General features: G+C 40.9%; 1 protein-coding gene across 1 annotated transcript in view; it reads left to right on the top strand.

The window, feature by feature from the left end:
• Nucleotides 1-1,228: 1,228 nt before the first annotated feature.
• LOC104532104 (calcium/calmodulin-dependent protein kinase type II subunit gamma-like) overlaps nt 1,229-18,255 on the top strand; it is a gene marked incomplete at both ends in the record, with an annotated part of 31,149 nt that continues 14,122 nt past the window's right edge. The window contains 5 exons of the mRNA XM_010177211.1: nt 1,229-1,351; nt 3,664-3,747; nt 4,188-4,230; nt 5,947-5,957; nt 12,511-12,540. Coding sequence (XP_010175513.1) covers nt 1,229-1,351; nt 3,664-3,747; nt 4,188-4,230; nt 5,947-5,957; nt 12,511-12,540 — 291 coding nt within the window. The remainder of the gene's footprint in view (nt 1,352-3,663; nt 3,748-4,187; nt 4,231-5,946; nt 5,958-12,510; nt 12,541-18,255) is intronic.

The raw sequence follows: 18,255 nt of genomic DNA, 5'->3' as shown, positions 1-18,255 counted from the left end.
AACTTGCTGAGGGTGGACTCTATCCCTACATTCATTACCATGAATACTTCAGAGTTTGAGTGCGGGGGAGGTGTCCTGGCTGAAAGCTCAGTATCATATTTTTTGCACAGTCTCTTGCAGTGTTTGCAGAACTAATTGTATAATGCCTTGCTGATGACTGAGAATGCAGACATAATATTATATGCAAATCAAATACAGTAGGTGTATTTTTATGACCCAACTGAGCAAAGCACAAAATGCAGGAGAAAAGATATGGGCTAAACTGTTTCTAAATGTTGTAGTACTGTAAGGAAGTGTTCTCAGGATAGATCAATCTTCCACCACTTAAAGACAGGGGACTTTTATCCCAACAGCACTTTTACCTTTGTGTTCTCAACTTCATGTGTATTTGTACAGTTGATTCATAGGACTGACATGTACTGCATTTAATCTCAGTGTACTGTCATCTATACCACATGGAAGCATCTAGAGGATGGTGTAAATCTCATCTTTATCGTTACTGCAATTATAGGAGAGAGCAGTTACCCCTTATGGATGATCAGCAACTGGAATACTTGAGATTCTTTTCTTTGTTTCCATGCTTCTGTATTCCCATCCACTGTTACATCTCTCTTGCTCCCCAAGTAATGATTTCTGCTATGGTGGATGCTTGCTAACAACTTGCTGGTGGGTTGCTACACCTGACAGACTGGTATTGTTCCAGGATATTGTGCTTTATGGTGGGGAAAGTATACCTGATGGGATGTTCCCTGTTAGTGGTTTTTGCTTTTATGAGGTTTTGCTGTAGTTAAGTGTTTGTGATTTTTGCATATGCTGTTACAGCTTTTTAGCATGCTGGAGAAAGAGCAAAGTGGGATAAAAAAGATAGTGCTTGTGTTTTTCCTGTCAAAACTCAGTTAAAAAGATCTGTGACTTTACTTTTTTGACTGTTGAGTATGAAAGAAAATTTAAAAGTCTGAGTCATTCTTAAAAGGCTTTTAAACCGCTAATCTTCCTGCCTGTGTCTGGTGAATGGTACTGGAGTGTCCTGCTGTCTGGTACCATTAATTTGCTGGATTCTGTATGATTTTCATTCAGCATGGGTTTCAACAAAAATTTATGTTTTGCAAATATATTAGCCCTGGTATTAAAAGGGCAAAAGCTGGAATTCAGCTGTGTAGGAGGGAGAATCTCTTATGCTAGGAGAAGGTATTTTCAGTTCATCATCTATTCCTTCTTCTTCTTTCAGTTCCCATCACCTGAGTGGGACACTGTGACTCCCGAAGCAAAGAATTTGATCAACCAGATGCTGACGATAAACCCAGCAAAGCGCATCACCGCTGACCAGGCTCTCAAACATCCATGGGTCTGCGTAAGTGTTTTCCTTTATTACGGATTGATTTGTAATTTACCCTGAACTGATGTGTCAAGAAGACTTAGCTACAGAGGAGCCCAGAATATTTTAAATATTTCAAAATGTAGTGGTGGGTTTTGGGGGTTTTTTTTTTGAGTCTGATCTTCAACAAGTCAACCTTGTCATGCTGTTGTCCTTTTATTGCCACTGTAGAGAAAAAAATGCCTTATTCTTTTAGAAGTTTTGTGGATGTCTGTAGTTTCTGGTTTTCCCTACATCTCTTGCAATCCACATAATCCTAAAATGTCAAATGGAGTTTGGCATCAGACAAAATATTTTAGGATTATTTTGTTCTTCATCTCTACTTCAGTTTATTGTGTTGCATCTTTGCAGTGTTGGAACATTTCTGCTCTGCTGCAGCTTAACTGCCTGTAAACCTGAAATCAGCAAAAAATCTTTTGCTGTTCTGTGTATGTAGTTTCTGCCTTGCCAGATCCCATGCAGGAGTATTTTTCATCTTTTGCAAAGTTGGCAAGGAAATCCCAGAATGCAGCTGGCAGTGGGTGTAGGGGAGGACAGCAATAGTGCACTTTTATCTCTGTAGGATTAAATAGTTCCACCTAAGTCTAACCAGATGTTCTTGTAAAACCATAGCATACTTTTGCTTTCTAGGATGTCTAGTGTGTTCCTTCCCTCATTTTTTTTTTCTTGAGAAACTGTGATGGTTTTTCGTTCTGCCACAAAACATCAAATTAGAAATTTAAACTTACTTATGTGAACAGGAGCATAGCATCCACTGTAAAGTGATGCGAGTTCCTTGGAAGTCAAAACTTCACACTGGCTGAGATTTTGCATCTCTGTTTTTTTCTGCTTGCATGCTTGTAATCAATAGCAGTTCCTGTATGTTTAACTTTTGTTCCAATGCCTGTAACCAAAGATGTACGTATTATGATAGCTGTAGTCTTACGATGTGATCACTCTCTGTGGCAACATAATATAGAACGGTTCAAGTGGGTTTGGGGAGTTCCATTTCATTTCACAGCCGTTTCAGCTTCTCACTGAAACTGTGTCCTTTTGAGTCTGTTGTTTCCATTTGATCTGCAGTCTCTGTGTGTGCAATGCAAGTTTTCTTTCTGGAGATGTATTGCTCCTTTGAAGTAAATGTGGTAGGAAATCTTCACAGTTTATCTGAGACACTGAGTTTCTCAGCATCACTGAACTTCTGAAGTACATGTCCTGACTCTTTTAATCCCACACTGAACAACTGGATATCACTGTCACTCCCAAGGAGACTGAATGAACAGTGACAAAGTTGTTAAAGATGACAGTTTAGCTGCATTCTACCTCTACATTGCCATGCGACAATGGCTAGTCAGCAGGTGACTAGCTTTGCTGACAGATCAAAGCAGAGACTTTCCAAGAAACTAGCTGAAAGTGACCATGGTTTACAGTTCTTCTGCATATTGCAGAATTTTTTCCAAGCAGGAGGAAGGTGATGGAGGGTTTGTACATGCTGGTCTGCCAAGGTAATAATTCACCCACTGTCCTTGTAAAGAGAATTCAGACTTGTGGCTCTATGCAAGAGCAACAGCTACTTTGGCATTAGTCTCTGGTTTCCTCACGTGCTCTGAATGCCTGGCAGCATCAGTCTCTGATTTCTTCATGTGCTCTTAATGACTGGGAAGATTTCTGGGAATTTCTCTTTTTGCAGCTGATGGGATCCCAGTCTACTGTGGGTGACAGGTGTACATCACTGGCTAGAGGTTATGCTCAGGTTTTTGCATTGGTACAACAGAGCTATATGATCTTTCCTCTTACACACTGAAAATCTATTTCTGCAAAACTGATGCAAAGATGCTGACGCCTCTGCTAGTCAAGCACTTAGATTCAGAGAGTCACCACGTCCAGGAAGGGTACTGCTCACTAGTATTCACTTAATGCTTGAAATTTTCCTTTAGAGCTGTAACTAATGCAACGCAGATCTTTTCTGTAGTGCCTCTAACTCAGTCCCCTGTGGGTATGCTTGTTCATTTGACTTTGTCTTTTGTACTGTCTTACCCATTTGTGTGCCTGAGAGACAGGAAGCGTTGATTCTCAGCTGTTCTTGGGCACAGTCCTGTAATAGCCAACCTTGACTTAACATTTCTTACTGTATTGGGAAGTTCTTAAGTTATGAACCAGTTACGGTGTTTTGCAGCCGTGCCGTAGTGTGAGGCTGAGAGGCTTGGCAATGTCAGCTTGCATGTCATGGTTGTGTGCAGGTGGGGAGAATGTCCCTGGCTAATTTGGTTAGGGTATGTTCTTGATCTTTTCCTGTTCCTGTTTTTCAGCAACGGTCCACTGTCGCTTCAATGATGCACAGGCAGGAGACTGTGGAATGCTTGAGGAAGTTCAATGCTAGAAGGAAGCTGAAGGTAAGTACATGTTAGTTTGTCTTAAGTTTGTTTTTAATCCTCTGAATTTGAGGTTAATGCCTTCCTAGCAACAATATACATATATTTTTTTTTTATGATTAGCTTACTAACATTAGTGAAGTACCTTATGTGATCCTCCAGTGCAGGGTACTTAAGAAGTGTATTGGGGAGCTGGGTAGTTTCTTTCTCCAAAGCTGTAAGTTTCCTGTGCCTCTTTTGCTACTTAATCACCCCTTTTACATCTTGCAGTAGAGTTCAAATAGAGCAGCTAGTTCTTAAATTCTGGGGCTTTTAGTTCTGATCACTCTCTGCCTCCCATCAATAGTGTGTCAGTTGCCTGTAGCTAGGGCACCTGATGTACTGTGTTTTCTACGGGTCAGCCCAGCCCCTTTCTGAAGTGAGTGACGCTGTCTGTTATTCCTGCTTTTCTCTTCCCACAGGGTGCAATCCTCACTACGATGCTTGTGTCTCGGAATTTTTCAGGTAAGCTCTCCCTTCCTTGATTTTTGTTTTGTGTGAGTCAGTCAAGGGATATTTTAACCATTTTGGGGTTGAGTAAGAGGGGAGGAAACATGCTCACAATTTATCATGGTGTAACGGTGGTTGCTTTCTCTTGGCTGGTAACCAGTGTGAAATAGGAAGCGATTTATTTGGGGAGGAGCACATGGCACTGTAGTCTGGTACAAAACAGAGATGAAGTCAGCTGCCACAATCCTCTCATGATGTTTTGTTATCAGATTATTTTGGGGAAATTCTAGCTGGTGTTTATTAGCTTTCCCGTCTGACACCAGAAGAACTCTTATTAGGTAGCAGCGATTACTTGAAACCTGAGGCAGGGACTCAGAGCAAGTAATAATATTTGTGGGAATAGGGACAAGAGCTATTTGGGTATTGTATTACTTCGACTCATCAGAAATGAGTCTGAAGCATCTAGCTATTAGAGTTTTCTTTCTTGGAGTCTCAGAAGTGATTTTCATCCTTTTAAGCTTAATAACTGGTAGTCTGGCTCCCACCCAACTGCATTACGTAGTGCACTTACTGAAAATGCAAATCTCAACATGCAAATCAGTGCTTTTTGGAAGAGGATTGTCTTGGCTCAGCACATCTAGGTGATGCAATCTTATCTGTGTTCATTTCCATTTGGGTGGAAAAACTTTAATTGCAAGTGCTTTTGGTTTATGGGATTGTTTGCTTTTTTTCCCCTGTTTGCCTTTTTTTTTTTTTCCCCATTTTAAAAAGGGCAATCATTGAATACATGAGTCAGATTTTCATTGCACCTAACTACAGTTACTTTCAAGTGAATGTCTGTTGTATGGTTTATAAGTGATGATGAATTAAATGCAAGTGTATTAATTGGCTATTTACTAATGGTGGATACCAATACTTGTATTTTGGGTGATGTTAGAATAAACTTCTAATTGGAATGAAAACCTCTGTGAAACTATCATCTCAGCATTTAAAGTGCATATTCATGCATGCGTTCTTTTGTGAAATCAAGGCAGCATTTTTAACCTCCTGTATGATGATTTAAAAAAAAAAAAAAAGGATGCGAAATCAAGTTACAATTAAGGGATGACCCTCAGCAATTTCAGAACGATTTTTCCTTGGTTCTTGCTTTCAGGTGAACCTATGCCAATATGTCAGGACTACTTGTGGCTACAAAAATTTCTCTTTACCGCATTTTTGATTGGCCTTAAAGGAACAGAATAATGTTCTCCATTCACTTGACCAAGGATTGTGCTATTACAGGACTTAAAAATTATATGTTATTTTCTGATAATGATTCTGAAATAACTGTTTGAGGAGCTATGGCACAACAACAGGGCTTCCACAGGACTGTACAAAACTCAACTTTTTCTTGGGCTTTCTGCTGGTGTGAACAGTTTTTCGTCTATTCACACAGCTAGTTTTTATTTCACTTCCTTGATAATTCTGAAATAGTCAGGGTTTTTATTTATTTTTTTTTTTAAACAGCAGTTTCAGATTCATTTTTAGTCTGGAAACGTTGTCACTTCTAATGAAGCTGCAGAAGTGCTTGGGTAGGAAAATCTCGTGTGGCCCAGATTTTGAGTACATGAAATGCCTGAGAGAAGGGTTTTCCTTAATGGTGTGTGACCTATACATCCACTTATTCCCTGAGCTAGTATTGAGGAGGAAAAGGCTCGCTCTGCTCATTCTTCTCTGTCTCAAGGGCTGAAGCTGCTGGATCTGCTTCAGTTAACAGCTGAAGAAAAGGAAATCCTAGGTGGCCCATAGTGAGTGCAGGGTTCTTAGTATCACTGAGTTCTGTTTTGAATATAAGCTGTGATCCCAGATAATGAGATGCTCTGAAAAACTGTCCAGAAATAAATGTGAATTAGATGCAAAGCATTTATAGCCTCTGCAGATAGTAGCTATTCCTAGTATCTTGATATGTTTTGAAAGTGGGGAGATTGGCTACTCTTGTTTTCTTTGCAGGACTGTGTGTATTATGAGCTTGACTTTTAAAAATTATTAGTATTTTTAAATTTACTTAGTTTTTTTACTTGCTGCAGTTGAAATACATAAATCTGCTGGAGCTGAAGAATAAGTGCATGCTAACCGAAAGTAAAAAGTTAGAAAGTCCTTGTGTGAACTTTGGATAGAGCTTAGACTTTTCCTATCATGACAAGTCACCTAACTGTGCTTTAAAAATTCTGAAATAGTACTTGTTTGTTTTCCCTAAAGATCTTAAGGGGTTTTTATTTTCTCTAATGTTCCACACTGTTTTGTGGGCCTCTAAAAGCCCCATTCCCAGCAGACAGGGAACTAGATTTATGAAGAGACAAGCTTCTTCCTGTCTAGAGATGAGATCTTCTAAAAGCTTCTTCACAAATGTTTTGAACTGAGAGGAAAATGAAAGCTCATGTGACCCTGGTACCAATTAATTAGGTGAAATAATACTATCTGCAGGAAATACGAGAAGACTTCTTTAATCCTGTTGTCATTGCTATCTCCTCTGTCACATATTTTGTAATGTGGAGTTCCTTCATTTGACAGTGTGGTTTTAGCTTGTGACAGATTGTATGCTTAAAGAGTCTGTAGCAGTTCTCTTTCTCTTTTTTTCCCCATTAAAAAAAATCTTACTTTTTACAAACAAAAGAATAAAGTTTATGTTCTTTTGTGAGTAATGTTGCTTGCTCGATGCCTTTTGCTTCAGGTCAGTTCCTAAAGATAAAGGAATGTGGTCTCACTCCTTTCCCCAGTTATGATATATTCAACAATTTAATATTGGCTGTTTGTGGTTCTTTTTAAAAGATTGTATGTCAAGTCAGGAAACTGAGACCTGTTTATAATAAGGGGTTTGCAGCTTCACACTTTGGTAGGTATTCACTCAGTTGTGAGAGAGAACGTTGCAATCTAAACTTTGCTGTAGAATCTTTAGAGTCACACCATACACCATCCTACAGAATGATTTGGGTCCTCACTTGGGGCTTTTGATGTTCAGATGATCCAGGCAAACACTGATCGCATCTGCGTTCACTTACAAAGTACAAAGTACAGTCAGGTGAATCAGTTGATTAAATCATATGCAAGAAACTCCTAAATGACCTTCTGAGAAGTAAATGTAAATTTATTATTAGGAGAAATTGGCAAGGTTTTCAGAGATTCCTAATAGCTGCAGTATTTAAGGGTGAATGGACTCATTTATGTAGATAAAACTCTGTAAGTAAGCCTGCTATAACTAAGCAAAAGGATGGACAAAATTGGTTTTCATCTTAGAAACAGCCATCTTCACAAAGTGCTGAGAAGTGGCTTTTCTCCATAAGTTAATTTTTATGCAAGACTTAAAAGTGGACTACATGAAATTCTTAGCACTGTCTTCCTGACTGGATGGCAACTGTTAATCTGGGGAGGAGTTGTTCAACCAGCTTTCATAGTCTATGAAATTCACTTCTCTCAAGTGGTTCAGCACAAGTCCTGTGTGCTACCCTGTGTTCACAGTAGATCCTAAGGCAGACATTGCAGGTAATTGAGCTTTATCCCCGAAACTTCTGTCTTTAACTGATGCTGAGCTTTTGATTTGGGAATTGTCACTGCCTGCTTAAGTTAGTTCTGTGAGGGAGCTATTGTGGCAGCTTGTGACAATAGCTAGAATTCGTTACATGTCTCTACAGATCCTTATTAACTCTCTGATGTGAAGTTTGGGTTTTTTAACTATGTAGGTGAGGTTGAGAGAGACTGGAGGCAGATCCAGGGAGCAGAGTGTTTTCTCATTAAGAAGGGCTGAATATGCTTGTGCATGTTTGGTGTAACCTGTACAAAGACTTTTTTGAGCTGACTAAAGACCATGAAGAAGGAAATGTTACAGATAATGAAGTGCTACCAAAATATTTCACTGTCCTGTTATACCTGCCTTCCAGAAGTGTTTGTGAAACTGAGTTTTTGCTCTTTCATGTGTGTATACATAGATATATTTATACTGAGATCAGAATTTGGGTTCTTTCCTTTAACCAAAGTAAGTTTAAAATTGTGTGAGTATTATATTTGAAGTTTCCACTGTGTTGTGTTAGTTATGTAGATATCCGTTCAAGACCAGAAACTTGTATCACCTGACTCATGTAAACCTTGACCTCCTGGTGTGAATTCAAAGGATAAAATATGGAGGGAAAAATTTATCAATATATTTCCAGAGAGCTTTGAATAAATGACCGAGATTAGTGGGAACCACATTTGGTAAGCAGAAGATGAGGTCACATTTAATGAAAAATTAAGTTCTTTTTAAGTGATATCCCTGTATAGAATTGTTTAGGTTGGAAAAGATCTTTAAGATCATCCAGTCCAACCATTAACCTAACACTGCCAAGTCCACCACTAAACCGTGTCCCTAAGCACCACATCTACTGGTCTTTTAAATACCTCCAGGAATGGTGACCCCCCCCCTCCCCTGGGCAGCCTGTTCCAATGCTTGACTACCCTTTCAGTGAAGAAATGTTTCCTAATATCCAGTCTAAACCTCCCCTGGTGCAACCTGAGGCCGTTTCCTCTTGTCCTATCACTTGTAACTTGGGACAAGAGACCAACACCCACCTCGCTACAACCTCCTTTCAGGTAGTTGTAGACAGTGATAAGGTCTCCCCTCAGCCTCGTCTTTTCTAGACTAAACAACCCTAATTCCCTCAGCTGCTCCTCATAAGGCTTGTTCTCCAGCCCCTTCACCAGCTTTATTGCCTTTCTTTGGACACACTACAGCACCTCAATGTCTGTCTTGTAGTGAGGGGCCCAAAACTGGACATTGTACTTGAAGTGCAGCCTCACCAGTGCCAAGTACAGGGAGATGATCACTTCCCTTATCCTGTTGGCCACACTATTTCTGAAACAAGCCAGGATGCTATTGGCCTTCTTGGCCACCTGTGCACGCTGCTGGCTCATAATCAGCTGGCTGTTGGCCAAAATTCCCAGGTCCTTTTCTGCTGGGCAGCTTGCCAACTACTCTTCCTCAAGCCTGTAGCGTTGCATGGGGTTGTTCTGACCCAAGTGCAGGACTTGGCCTTGTTGAAACTCATACAATTGTCCTTGGCCCTTTGATTCAGCCTGTCCAGATCCCTCTGTAGAGCCTTCCTACCTGCAAGTAGATCAGTTGGTGTCATCTGCAAAGTTACTGAGGGGGCACTCGATCCCCTTGTTCAGATCATTGATAAAGATATTAAACAGAACTGGACCCGATACTGAGTCCTGGGGAACACCACTTGTGACCAGCCATCAACTGGATGTAATTCCATTTACCACAACTCTTAGGGCCTGGCCATCCAGCCATTTTTTTACCCAGCAAAGACTACGGCCATCCAAGCCACACGCAGCCAGGTTTTCCAGGAGAATTCTGTGTGAAACAGTGTCAAAGATATGTATTAAGTTGCTTGAGAAACAGTCAGAGTTTCAGAAAATGGTCCTCAACTGCACTACAGAGTGGACCTGCTGAAGTGATGTACTTCAGTAAGTAAACTTCCATTTTGCAGCTTCCCAGAATCACATGGATTTCACTTCTACATTAAAAGGTTTGTCACTAAGGCCTGAGAGTGTAATGCATCATCAAAAGTGAATTTAAATTATTATAATAATTCCCTTTACTTTTATTTTCCTCTCCCTAAAGTTCAAGAGAACTCCGTGAATGCTTTTTCTGGTGGTGTTTGTCCTTCACTCTTTCATTTCTTGGTTTGTCAGGAAATTGAGGTTTTGTAATACTGCAAGAGAGGTGCTCTTGTATTTTTGTCTTCTCTTGAATTTGGGGACAGGTTGGGGCATTCAGGCTCGACGGTCTAGGATCAATGTTCAGACTGTCTCAGCACTTTAAGGTTCTGCTCTTGTTTGTGTGTACATACATGTACCTGCAAAGAGGGTGTCTTTCAGGATGTGAAACTTTGGCATTCATGGGAAGGTGTTGGAAAACATTAATTGAAATGTCACAAACTGTCAGGCTGGCTCCTGGTTTTTGGCTTTTTGTACATACTTTTACTGGAGAATGTTTTTGTTTTCTGGGACTGGCAGAGGTGAAAAAACAGAAGGAAATCACTTGGCTCTGACACAGTTTCTCCATCATTCTCTAGTGGAAGAACTAGGAGCTCTGTGGCTCAAGCCAAGAGGACGCCACTGGGTTGTGTATTACAGACTTAAATTTTAATGAATGCTCCTCCTTTTAATCTTTTCCTGAAAACTACTGTGATGGATGTGCATCTTCAGACACTATCTACCCTTGAGATTTTCCCAAAGCATTGCAAGTATGTGCACAGTGCTAGGCATTAGCTGTGCCTAATGAGATGAATTGGACAAGCAGGGGAGGGGGCTAGACGGGACGGCTGCACTGGGGAGCACCCGGGCAGCATTACATAGTGCTCGGCCACGCGGAAGGCTCTCGGCTGAATTTGCTTTTAATGCCATACAGCATGACTTTAGCTGTCTTCTGTCCACGAAGACAAATGTGAGGATCTGGGGAAAATGTGGAAAGCGTGAAAAATACTGCTTCCCAGCTTGTGTCTGGGTCATTCCCAGGGCATATGGTGGTGCTGTTTCCCTTCTCTGATGTGTTTTTTTCATTTCAAGGATATTCCACTTGTGTTATTTGTTGTGTTGCAGAATCCTTTACTGCTTCTAAAGTGTTCTAAGGCGGTAACAATTTCTTAATTTCAGCAGCTGTTGTGTGAGGTGCCTTGATGTATTTATGGTATAAGCACTGGACTCCTTTTGACCCCAAGGTCACCTTGTTCTCCTTCTCACTTGCATGTAGAATCAAGCTGGTCTTCATCATACCTTGAAGGTGGCAAGAGCTTACCTGCTAGATTCAGTCTTGCAATGCTTTAGCATGTGTACATTCAGCCAAGAAACTGTTGCAGGACAGTTGAGTTGCTTGGGTCAGTTTGTCTGCCCACCTTCATGTGCGCACATTGGAGCATTCTGTTTTGACATGTCACATTCAGGAAACCTCTGCATGAGGTCCTTCCAGTATTCTCAGATGGTTTCTGAGAGCAGGAATTGAAGACAAATACCTGATCTAGCTTTGTATTTGCTTTAGGGAGTAGAATTAGGAAGACCAATTCAGAGATTGTTGAGAGGAGACACTGTAGTCATTTGCACCAGCTCAGCTGATATTGACTAGTTAATCCATATTTGTTGGGTCATGTGGTAGGGAAGGCAGGGTAGGAAATGTTTTTGACGTAAAACTTGTACAGTTGCTTGGATATTGCAAAAACATTTTTGCCTAATGTTGCTGCTTCTAGAGAGAGACTGAGCACTTGTGTGTGAGTTGGTCAGCGTGTCTTTGGAAATGAAGTATTTCAACAGTCATGTGAGTGTTTTCTTAGTACTTGCCTTTTCTCTAGGCCTCGTCCTTGCTGGAGCTAAAATCCAGGTCAAGGACCCAGACCCATGTGCTTCCCAGCAGCTGCTTAGGAGGGGCGTATCAGTGAGTTAGTCCTGTAGGTCTCTAGAGTGCTGTTTGCAGAAGATGAAACAACTGAATACAGTCTTCATGAGTAGGCAAGCTATGTTTTATGTCTGTTGAGGTTGTAGTTGGGGTCTCACTGTTGACAGTTGTTGTCAGTGTACCACTTTTCTGTAATAGATGGAGCAGCCCCTTTGTAGTCCCAAGTGTGCCTTCTGCTAGGCATTTGTTGTGGGCTCTCTGCCTCTGCTTATCATGCTCTTGCTTTCATTGCTAGTGCCAGTTCAAGCTGAGCACAGCAGAACATCTTTATCTTTCAGTGAAGAAATTTAACCTAGTTCCTGTCTATTTTCCCTTTCTCTCTTTTTTTTTTTTTAACAGTTGTCAGACACTGCCTTTTGCACTTCGATTTTTTTTCCTTTCAGCTATCCAGATGTTCCCCCAAAGTAACTGTGAATGGCAACAATTAGGAAGCCTCTGTGTTATCAGTGGCCCCTTTATAAGCAAAGTCTGTTAGGTGGATGGCTGCACTTGAGGGTAAAGCCTTTATCCTATTGCAGAGATCTGGCAGACTTCTCTAGCTTTTTCCCCTGTAACTGCTGGCACTTCCGGATGGGGTCACAGTGTGTGAGTGGAGGATTGAAATAGAGGAGCTCTTAAGTCTCCTTTCAGACTTGGTCTTTCTGAGACAGTGAAAGTGGGAGCATTTTTGCCTAATTAGGTGAACAATAGATAGGATGGGTGGCCCTCTGCTATCAGGATGGATTTGGTGAGCGACTCAGGTTTTTTCCAGGTTTCTTGCTGTTAGGAGAGGAATTAGCAGGATGGTTGTCCTTCTGAAGTCTCCTGCAGTTTTGAGGGAAGTGCAGCTGCTGAACAAGAAGTCAGATGGAGTGAAGGTAAGTTCTTGCTTTCCCATTTCACTGTCTCTCCTACCACCTGAATAGAAGGTAATTACATTCTCTGATGCCCATCCCCTTCCAGGGTAAAACCACAGCCCTGTCTTGTGGCTGGGATTGTTATGTTCAGTGTATCATTATGGAGCCCCGGGTGGGATCTTGAAGTTCCTTACGTGCACCTTATACATCACACAACTAGATAAGTGCACTGTTGTACCAGCAAGACTTCTTTTTCCCCTCTCTCTGAAATATGGAGAACTGGTCAATACTGTTGATTAGAAAGACCAAGGACTTGCTCAGGTGTCTGTTCAGTGCAGAATGCTTCTGGGTATCGAAGTTGCACAGAGCAATTGTCAGTGACTGATGATACCCAGCAAACCCCATGGAAATCTCTGTCTCCCACCTTGGACAGATGCTGAAGGTTGAGCTGGGAAGAAGGATGGGGAAGGAGGAGCCTCCAGATGTTCATGTTTGGACAGAATGGAAACTGAGTCTTGTGTTAGAGTTTGGACCACGTCCCTGAGGGCCAGGCACTCTTCTGTTCCCTTCTGAGGGGAATTATTTTTTTCCCCACTTCAATTTCATTCTGTGTGCTTGGTCATCCTTTAGTTCTGGAGGTCAAATAGACCATTCTGAAGGCTGTATATTATTGCAGGCAATAGCACTTTGCCATCTGGTACTGGAGTAGAGACAGTTATGGGCTAGACCCCTGTCTTCCCCTAATTGTTCCAAAGGGTAACTTTCTTCCACATGGGAAAGTAGGGTTTGGTTTTGCTTGCATTCCCATTTGAAGTCCAAACCTTTCTCCACAGCTGTGAGGCAGAATAGTTCATCTCCTGGTTTTGCACTGTGGGCAGTCTTCATTCTCCCCATGTTGGAGGGCTGACATGCACATTTCAAGACCAGCAAGCTTTTTGTCTCCTGCTCTTTGAGCCCCTTTCCATTTTAATGAGCTCTGTTTCCAGAGGGCTCACAATACAACCAGGCTTCTGGAAAAAGAGTTGTTTTCAGAGGAGTTGTGTTTATTTTGGGGTCTGCTCTAGTAAAACTTGCATTCTTGCAGTTCTGTTGTGTTCTGCCCTAATGACACGTAAGACTTGGAAATTTTTTGAGCAAAATGCTGTGTGGAACTGCTGTTCTTGCCCCAGAATACTTATCTTTGAAATGTGCCTGCAAGACTGAGCTTTTGTGCCTTTGCACATGCCTGCCTCTTGTACAGACATGCATTGAACACATGCACACTAATGCAGCAAGCGTGTTTGAGTTGTTGCATCTGTTGATATAGAAAACATTACAATAAAATCCCAGTGGAATAAGAGTGGATAATACCAAATGTTGTGAACTGAGAACCAGCAGATACTTGCTTCAAAATCCCAACAAGGCGGGGAGAAGTAACTGTTAAAGCAGCAGATTATAACATGCCTATACAGTTTTTGTCACCTACCTAGAAAAAACAGTCTTTCTTCTAGATTCTTGATTTCCAACAGGCTCTCAGGGAGTGCTACAACTTGGGTCAGAAATCTTCCAGAAATGGACAGATGTACAGGTTTTGAGGCACAGCTTCCTGGTCATGTGCTTGCAAGGAGACCTGTACGTTAGGGACTTCCAGCTCCACAGAAAGCTTGTGGTGAAAGATTCATTGAGAACATGGTGTCTTCCTCTGTGAAAAGAGTAAAGCTGGATTTGCTTTTCTAGCTGATTTGAAGTATTCTGCAGCTCTTTACAGTATGTGTTATTCCCAATCTATAAATGAATACTTGTGATAAAGTGGAAGGTAGATTAGGGAGCATAGCATTCTATGTACACGGCGAGTGGGGTTTCCCTCTGGAAACCTCTTCTCTACTTCTCCATGAAACTGGAGACCTACCGTCAACAGCCTGCATGCAGCTTCTTTGCTGCTAAGTGTTAGAACAGTCTTGCTCTGCAGTATGAACCAGAGTGGTGTTCACAGGGGGCATTGCACACTTTCAACTTGGGCTGAGGGCCCTCAGAAGAGTTGTTTAAGCTTCCCATTTTCCCCAAAAGGCAGCTATATTCAGATGTGGCTTTTGAGTCCTCATTTCTATAAGCTTTAAAACTCAGAAAGAAATTATATATTTCTTCTTAAAGCTGGTGTGTTGACTAACCCTCTTGTTCGATAATGCAGACTTTTAAATGTACAGGTCACTTCCCCCCAGTGCTAAGTTTGGACAAGAGAGAGAGCAGGTAGTGGTCTTTGTGTGTTTGTAGTATGTCCGTAAGGCTTCTGTTGTAGGATTTCTGTGGCTACATGCTTATCTCCTTCTTTGCCCCCACTGTCTATGTGTACAGTGATGCTTCCCATTAGTCACCCCATGGATGTGTAGCCTTTTACCACTTCCGTTTACTTACTGGAGCAGTACTTGTCACACTTGACTGCTGTGCAGCAGTCTCTGTGCTGGTCACTGGTTGGTGGCCTCACTGTTGTGACCAGTCTGCTTTTCATGTGTTGTACCTTGTGCAGGAAACTTGTAATTTTAGCTCTGCTGTTTTTTATTACCCTAGATCTAACAAACAACTTGTGCCAGTGACTGGTTAAGAGCATCTGGTCTTGCATTACTGGTAGCAAATTATTATTTTCTGCCTATTGCAGTAGTGCAGAGCACAGATACCATGACTTGAACACTAAACAGATATTCCACTTTGTGGTATCCTTTTTACCACCTCCTATATAAATAATTTTACATCAGATGCAGGTTTAGAACAAGCATTTCATGCAGTGTTTTCAGCTGTAGCCTGCTGCTGACCACATGCCATGTTGTTAGGCTGTTTATCATTTTCCCTCCAGATATGGAGACTCTTGGTTTATTTGATAGTTGGGTTTTGTTTTGTTGGGTTTTTTTGGGTTTGGTTGTTTTGTTTTTTGGTTGGTTTTTTTCTTAAAACCTTCTTGGAAATTAATTCCTTATGGAGATTTGAGAAAAAATATGTTTCAGTTTCTTCATTGGCTTTGTCTGGTACAGAGCGACTGTGCTCCAGGAGAGTGTTGCCACAGATATTCACAGAGAAGACTGAGAATGGAAAGAGTATTTCTTCCACAAATTGTTGATTACACTAGTGTAAAAAATAATTACTTTAAGCCCATTGAGGAAAAAAAAACATCACCAGTTTATCTTAACTTACTTTCTGTTCAAAGTAACTTTCTCATCCTTTTGGCTGATACTCAGTGCTATCTATGCTAGAATCCTGCATTATTGACAAATACAGAGGAATTTCTATTACATAGTATTAGGCAAGTTTGAGTGAGACCTATGTCTTTTGCATGCTGTATTCCCAAGAACTCCATGAAAACATATGTTGGTGAATATCTGATGCAAGGTGCAGCATGTTGTTGCTGATTTAGCATAAATGAGAGGGGAATGATATGAGCATCTACTGTGAGTTAAGCTTATTTATAAGGACAAATGACAATTTTTGTTACTATAGGAATTGGCTTTAATCCTTTGCTGAAAGAAGCCTAGCACACTAAAGTAAATGGGGATGCATGCATTTTACTTGAATCAGACCATTTTGGAAGTGGTGAGGGTAGGAAGCTTAAATCAGGAGGGGAGACCAGGAAGGAAACATTTTTTATTCCAGTAAAGGTGCATTGACACTGATGTTATTTTGATAAATTTCCATGTGTATGATGCTCTCCTCTAGCAAATTCCTTTCCAAAATCTATTTGAAGCATTCCTGGTTTTCATTTTGCACTGCTGCTTCTATTTCAAGTACTAATTCTGCTAATTGGTAGATATTTCATCAGCTTGGCACTTGAGAACTTTTCCGTTATCTTAAATAATGAATGATTTAAACTGCCTTGAATCTTAAATTGTCCCTGCTCATCGAACCCTTGGTAGTGTGGCACTCACTTTCATCAGGCATAATTTGGATCCAAGCTGATGGAGTAGCAACAAGGAAGGCCCAGGTTTTATCCCTAAAGAACACGCTTTTATGCTTTCACATCCAGAAAGTGAGGCTAGAAGATACTGGGTGACGAATTGGGGAGAACCATGTAACATACCACGTATCTTGTGGCCACCACTGTAGGTCCCAGGTATTTTTCTTTTAAGATTCTAAATTTATGAGCAACATTGTGCAGCTGGCATTTTAAAATTTACTTTAGACAGTTTCATGTCAAATCTACTTGCTTTCTTGTTCCCCTTTCTGCCTGTAATCTGGATTTGCCATCCACTGCAAGGTGAGGGAGGGGTTAAGGAATGGACTGGGGCAGACACCTGGGTGAAGATTAAGGAGATTTATCCTGTCTCTGACCTTGTCAGGGTCTGGGCTCCCTGTAGTTAGTGTTACCCTCCTACTATTGATTATTTTTTTTGTCTCTGGGCAGCACTTCAAACATGTTCCCTTTTTTCCCAAAGGGGAATTTCCCTTCCTACTGGTATGAGAGGATGTGTGTGTTTCCAATTCTAGCAGGGCCTGTCAGATCCATCTTTATAATCAGAATTTGTTAATGCATGACGTGCTATTTTTAGTTAAGTGTGTAATAGTAAGTATTTTAAAATTAGTTCTTCTCTAAACTCTTTGCCAGTTTCTTCTTTTCTTTTCTTTTCTTTTCTTTTCTTTTCTTTTCTTTTCTTTTCTTTTCTTTTCTTTTCTTTTCTTTTCTTTTCTTTTCTTTTCTTTTCTTTTCTTTTCTTTTCTTTTCTTTTCGCACTTTGATTTGTGATTAGGGGATACAAAATTATATCAATAATGCTTTTCAGGCCCAGTGTAACACTCCATGTAAATAGTAACTTGGGGAGAATTCTACAGGATGCAGGAGGAGATTTTGCAGAGCATTGCACATGAATGCTGTTAAAATTTGTTGATTTTCTACCTTGCCTCTCTGCTGCATGCATACTGTTTTCTTTCCCAATAAAAGCTGAATAGCATAGCTGAAAGGAGAACTCAGTTGAAGAAGTTACCAATTTTTGGTGTGACAAGGTTAATGTAAAACCTGCCTTTCATCTCAAATAACTGCAAAGAGGCACCAAATACCATTTGTTCTGCTGTTCGTAAAGAATATTGCGGCAAGTGTACATTTTATGCCTGACAGGTACCAGCTTTCCCTGCCCTTTGCCCAGAGTATGTGGGGAAGGCAGGATGCTCTCTAAGCTGGCGTGGCTGCGGAGAAAGCAGTTAGTGAAAGCATGCCTTAGATAGAGAAGGCACAGTAGCAAGGTGAACCAACAAGAAATCCTTAGAAAATCTGCAAGGGTATGGAAATCCGCAAGGGTCAAGTAACATCCATGCAGTGAGCAACAGGAGTTAATGCTCCTATTTCTGTATCTGGACTTTTTATGATCTTAAAGCCATACTGTTAAAGACTCTTATGGTGAACCTAAACGGGGAAAACCCAAGTTCACCTGAACAGCACAGTTCTACACTGAACTGTTTTGTGCATGATGCTTGGGCAGTGCTTCAGGTCTGTTTAAGTGCTGGCATCCAGTAGCACTTTCTACCCAACTTTGATGCATTCACATTTTTTCACTTTATTGTTGTAATGCCTAGAAACTCCAACTGAGATCAAGGGTCCAGTGTGCTTAACGCTATAGCAATGCCTAAGCAGAAAATCCCTGCCTCTTGGCTTATAATTTAAATAGACAAGCTGACAAAGGGCAAGAGAGAAGACAGATTGACAAAGATGAAATTATTTGCTCAGCATCACACAAAAGGATTAAAGCAGAAGTAGAAATGGGACCTCAAATCTGCTAGTTC

This window comes from Antrostomus carolinensis, unplaced genomic scaffold (assembly GCF_000700745.2).
Source record: "Antrostomus carolinensis isolate BGI_N321 unplaced genomic scaffold, ASM70074v2 scaffold4051, whole genome shotgun sequence".
Lineage (NCBI taxonomy): Eukaryota > Metazoa > Chordata > Aves > Caprimulgiformes > Caprimulgidae > Antrostomus > Antrostomus carolinensis.
Note: the sequence above shows the minus strand (reverse complement) of the source record. Positions and strands in the feature narration are given on the sequence as shown.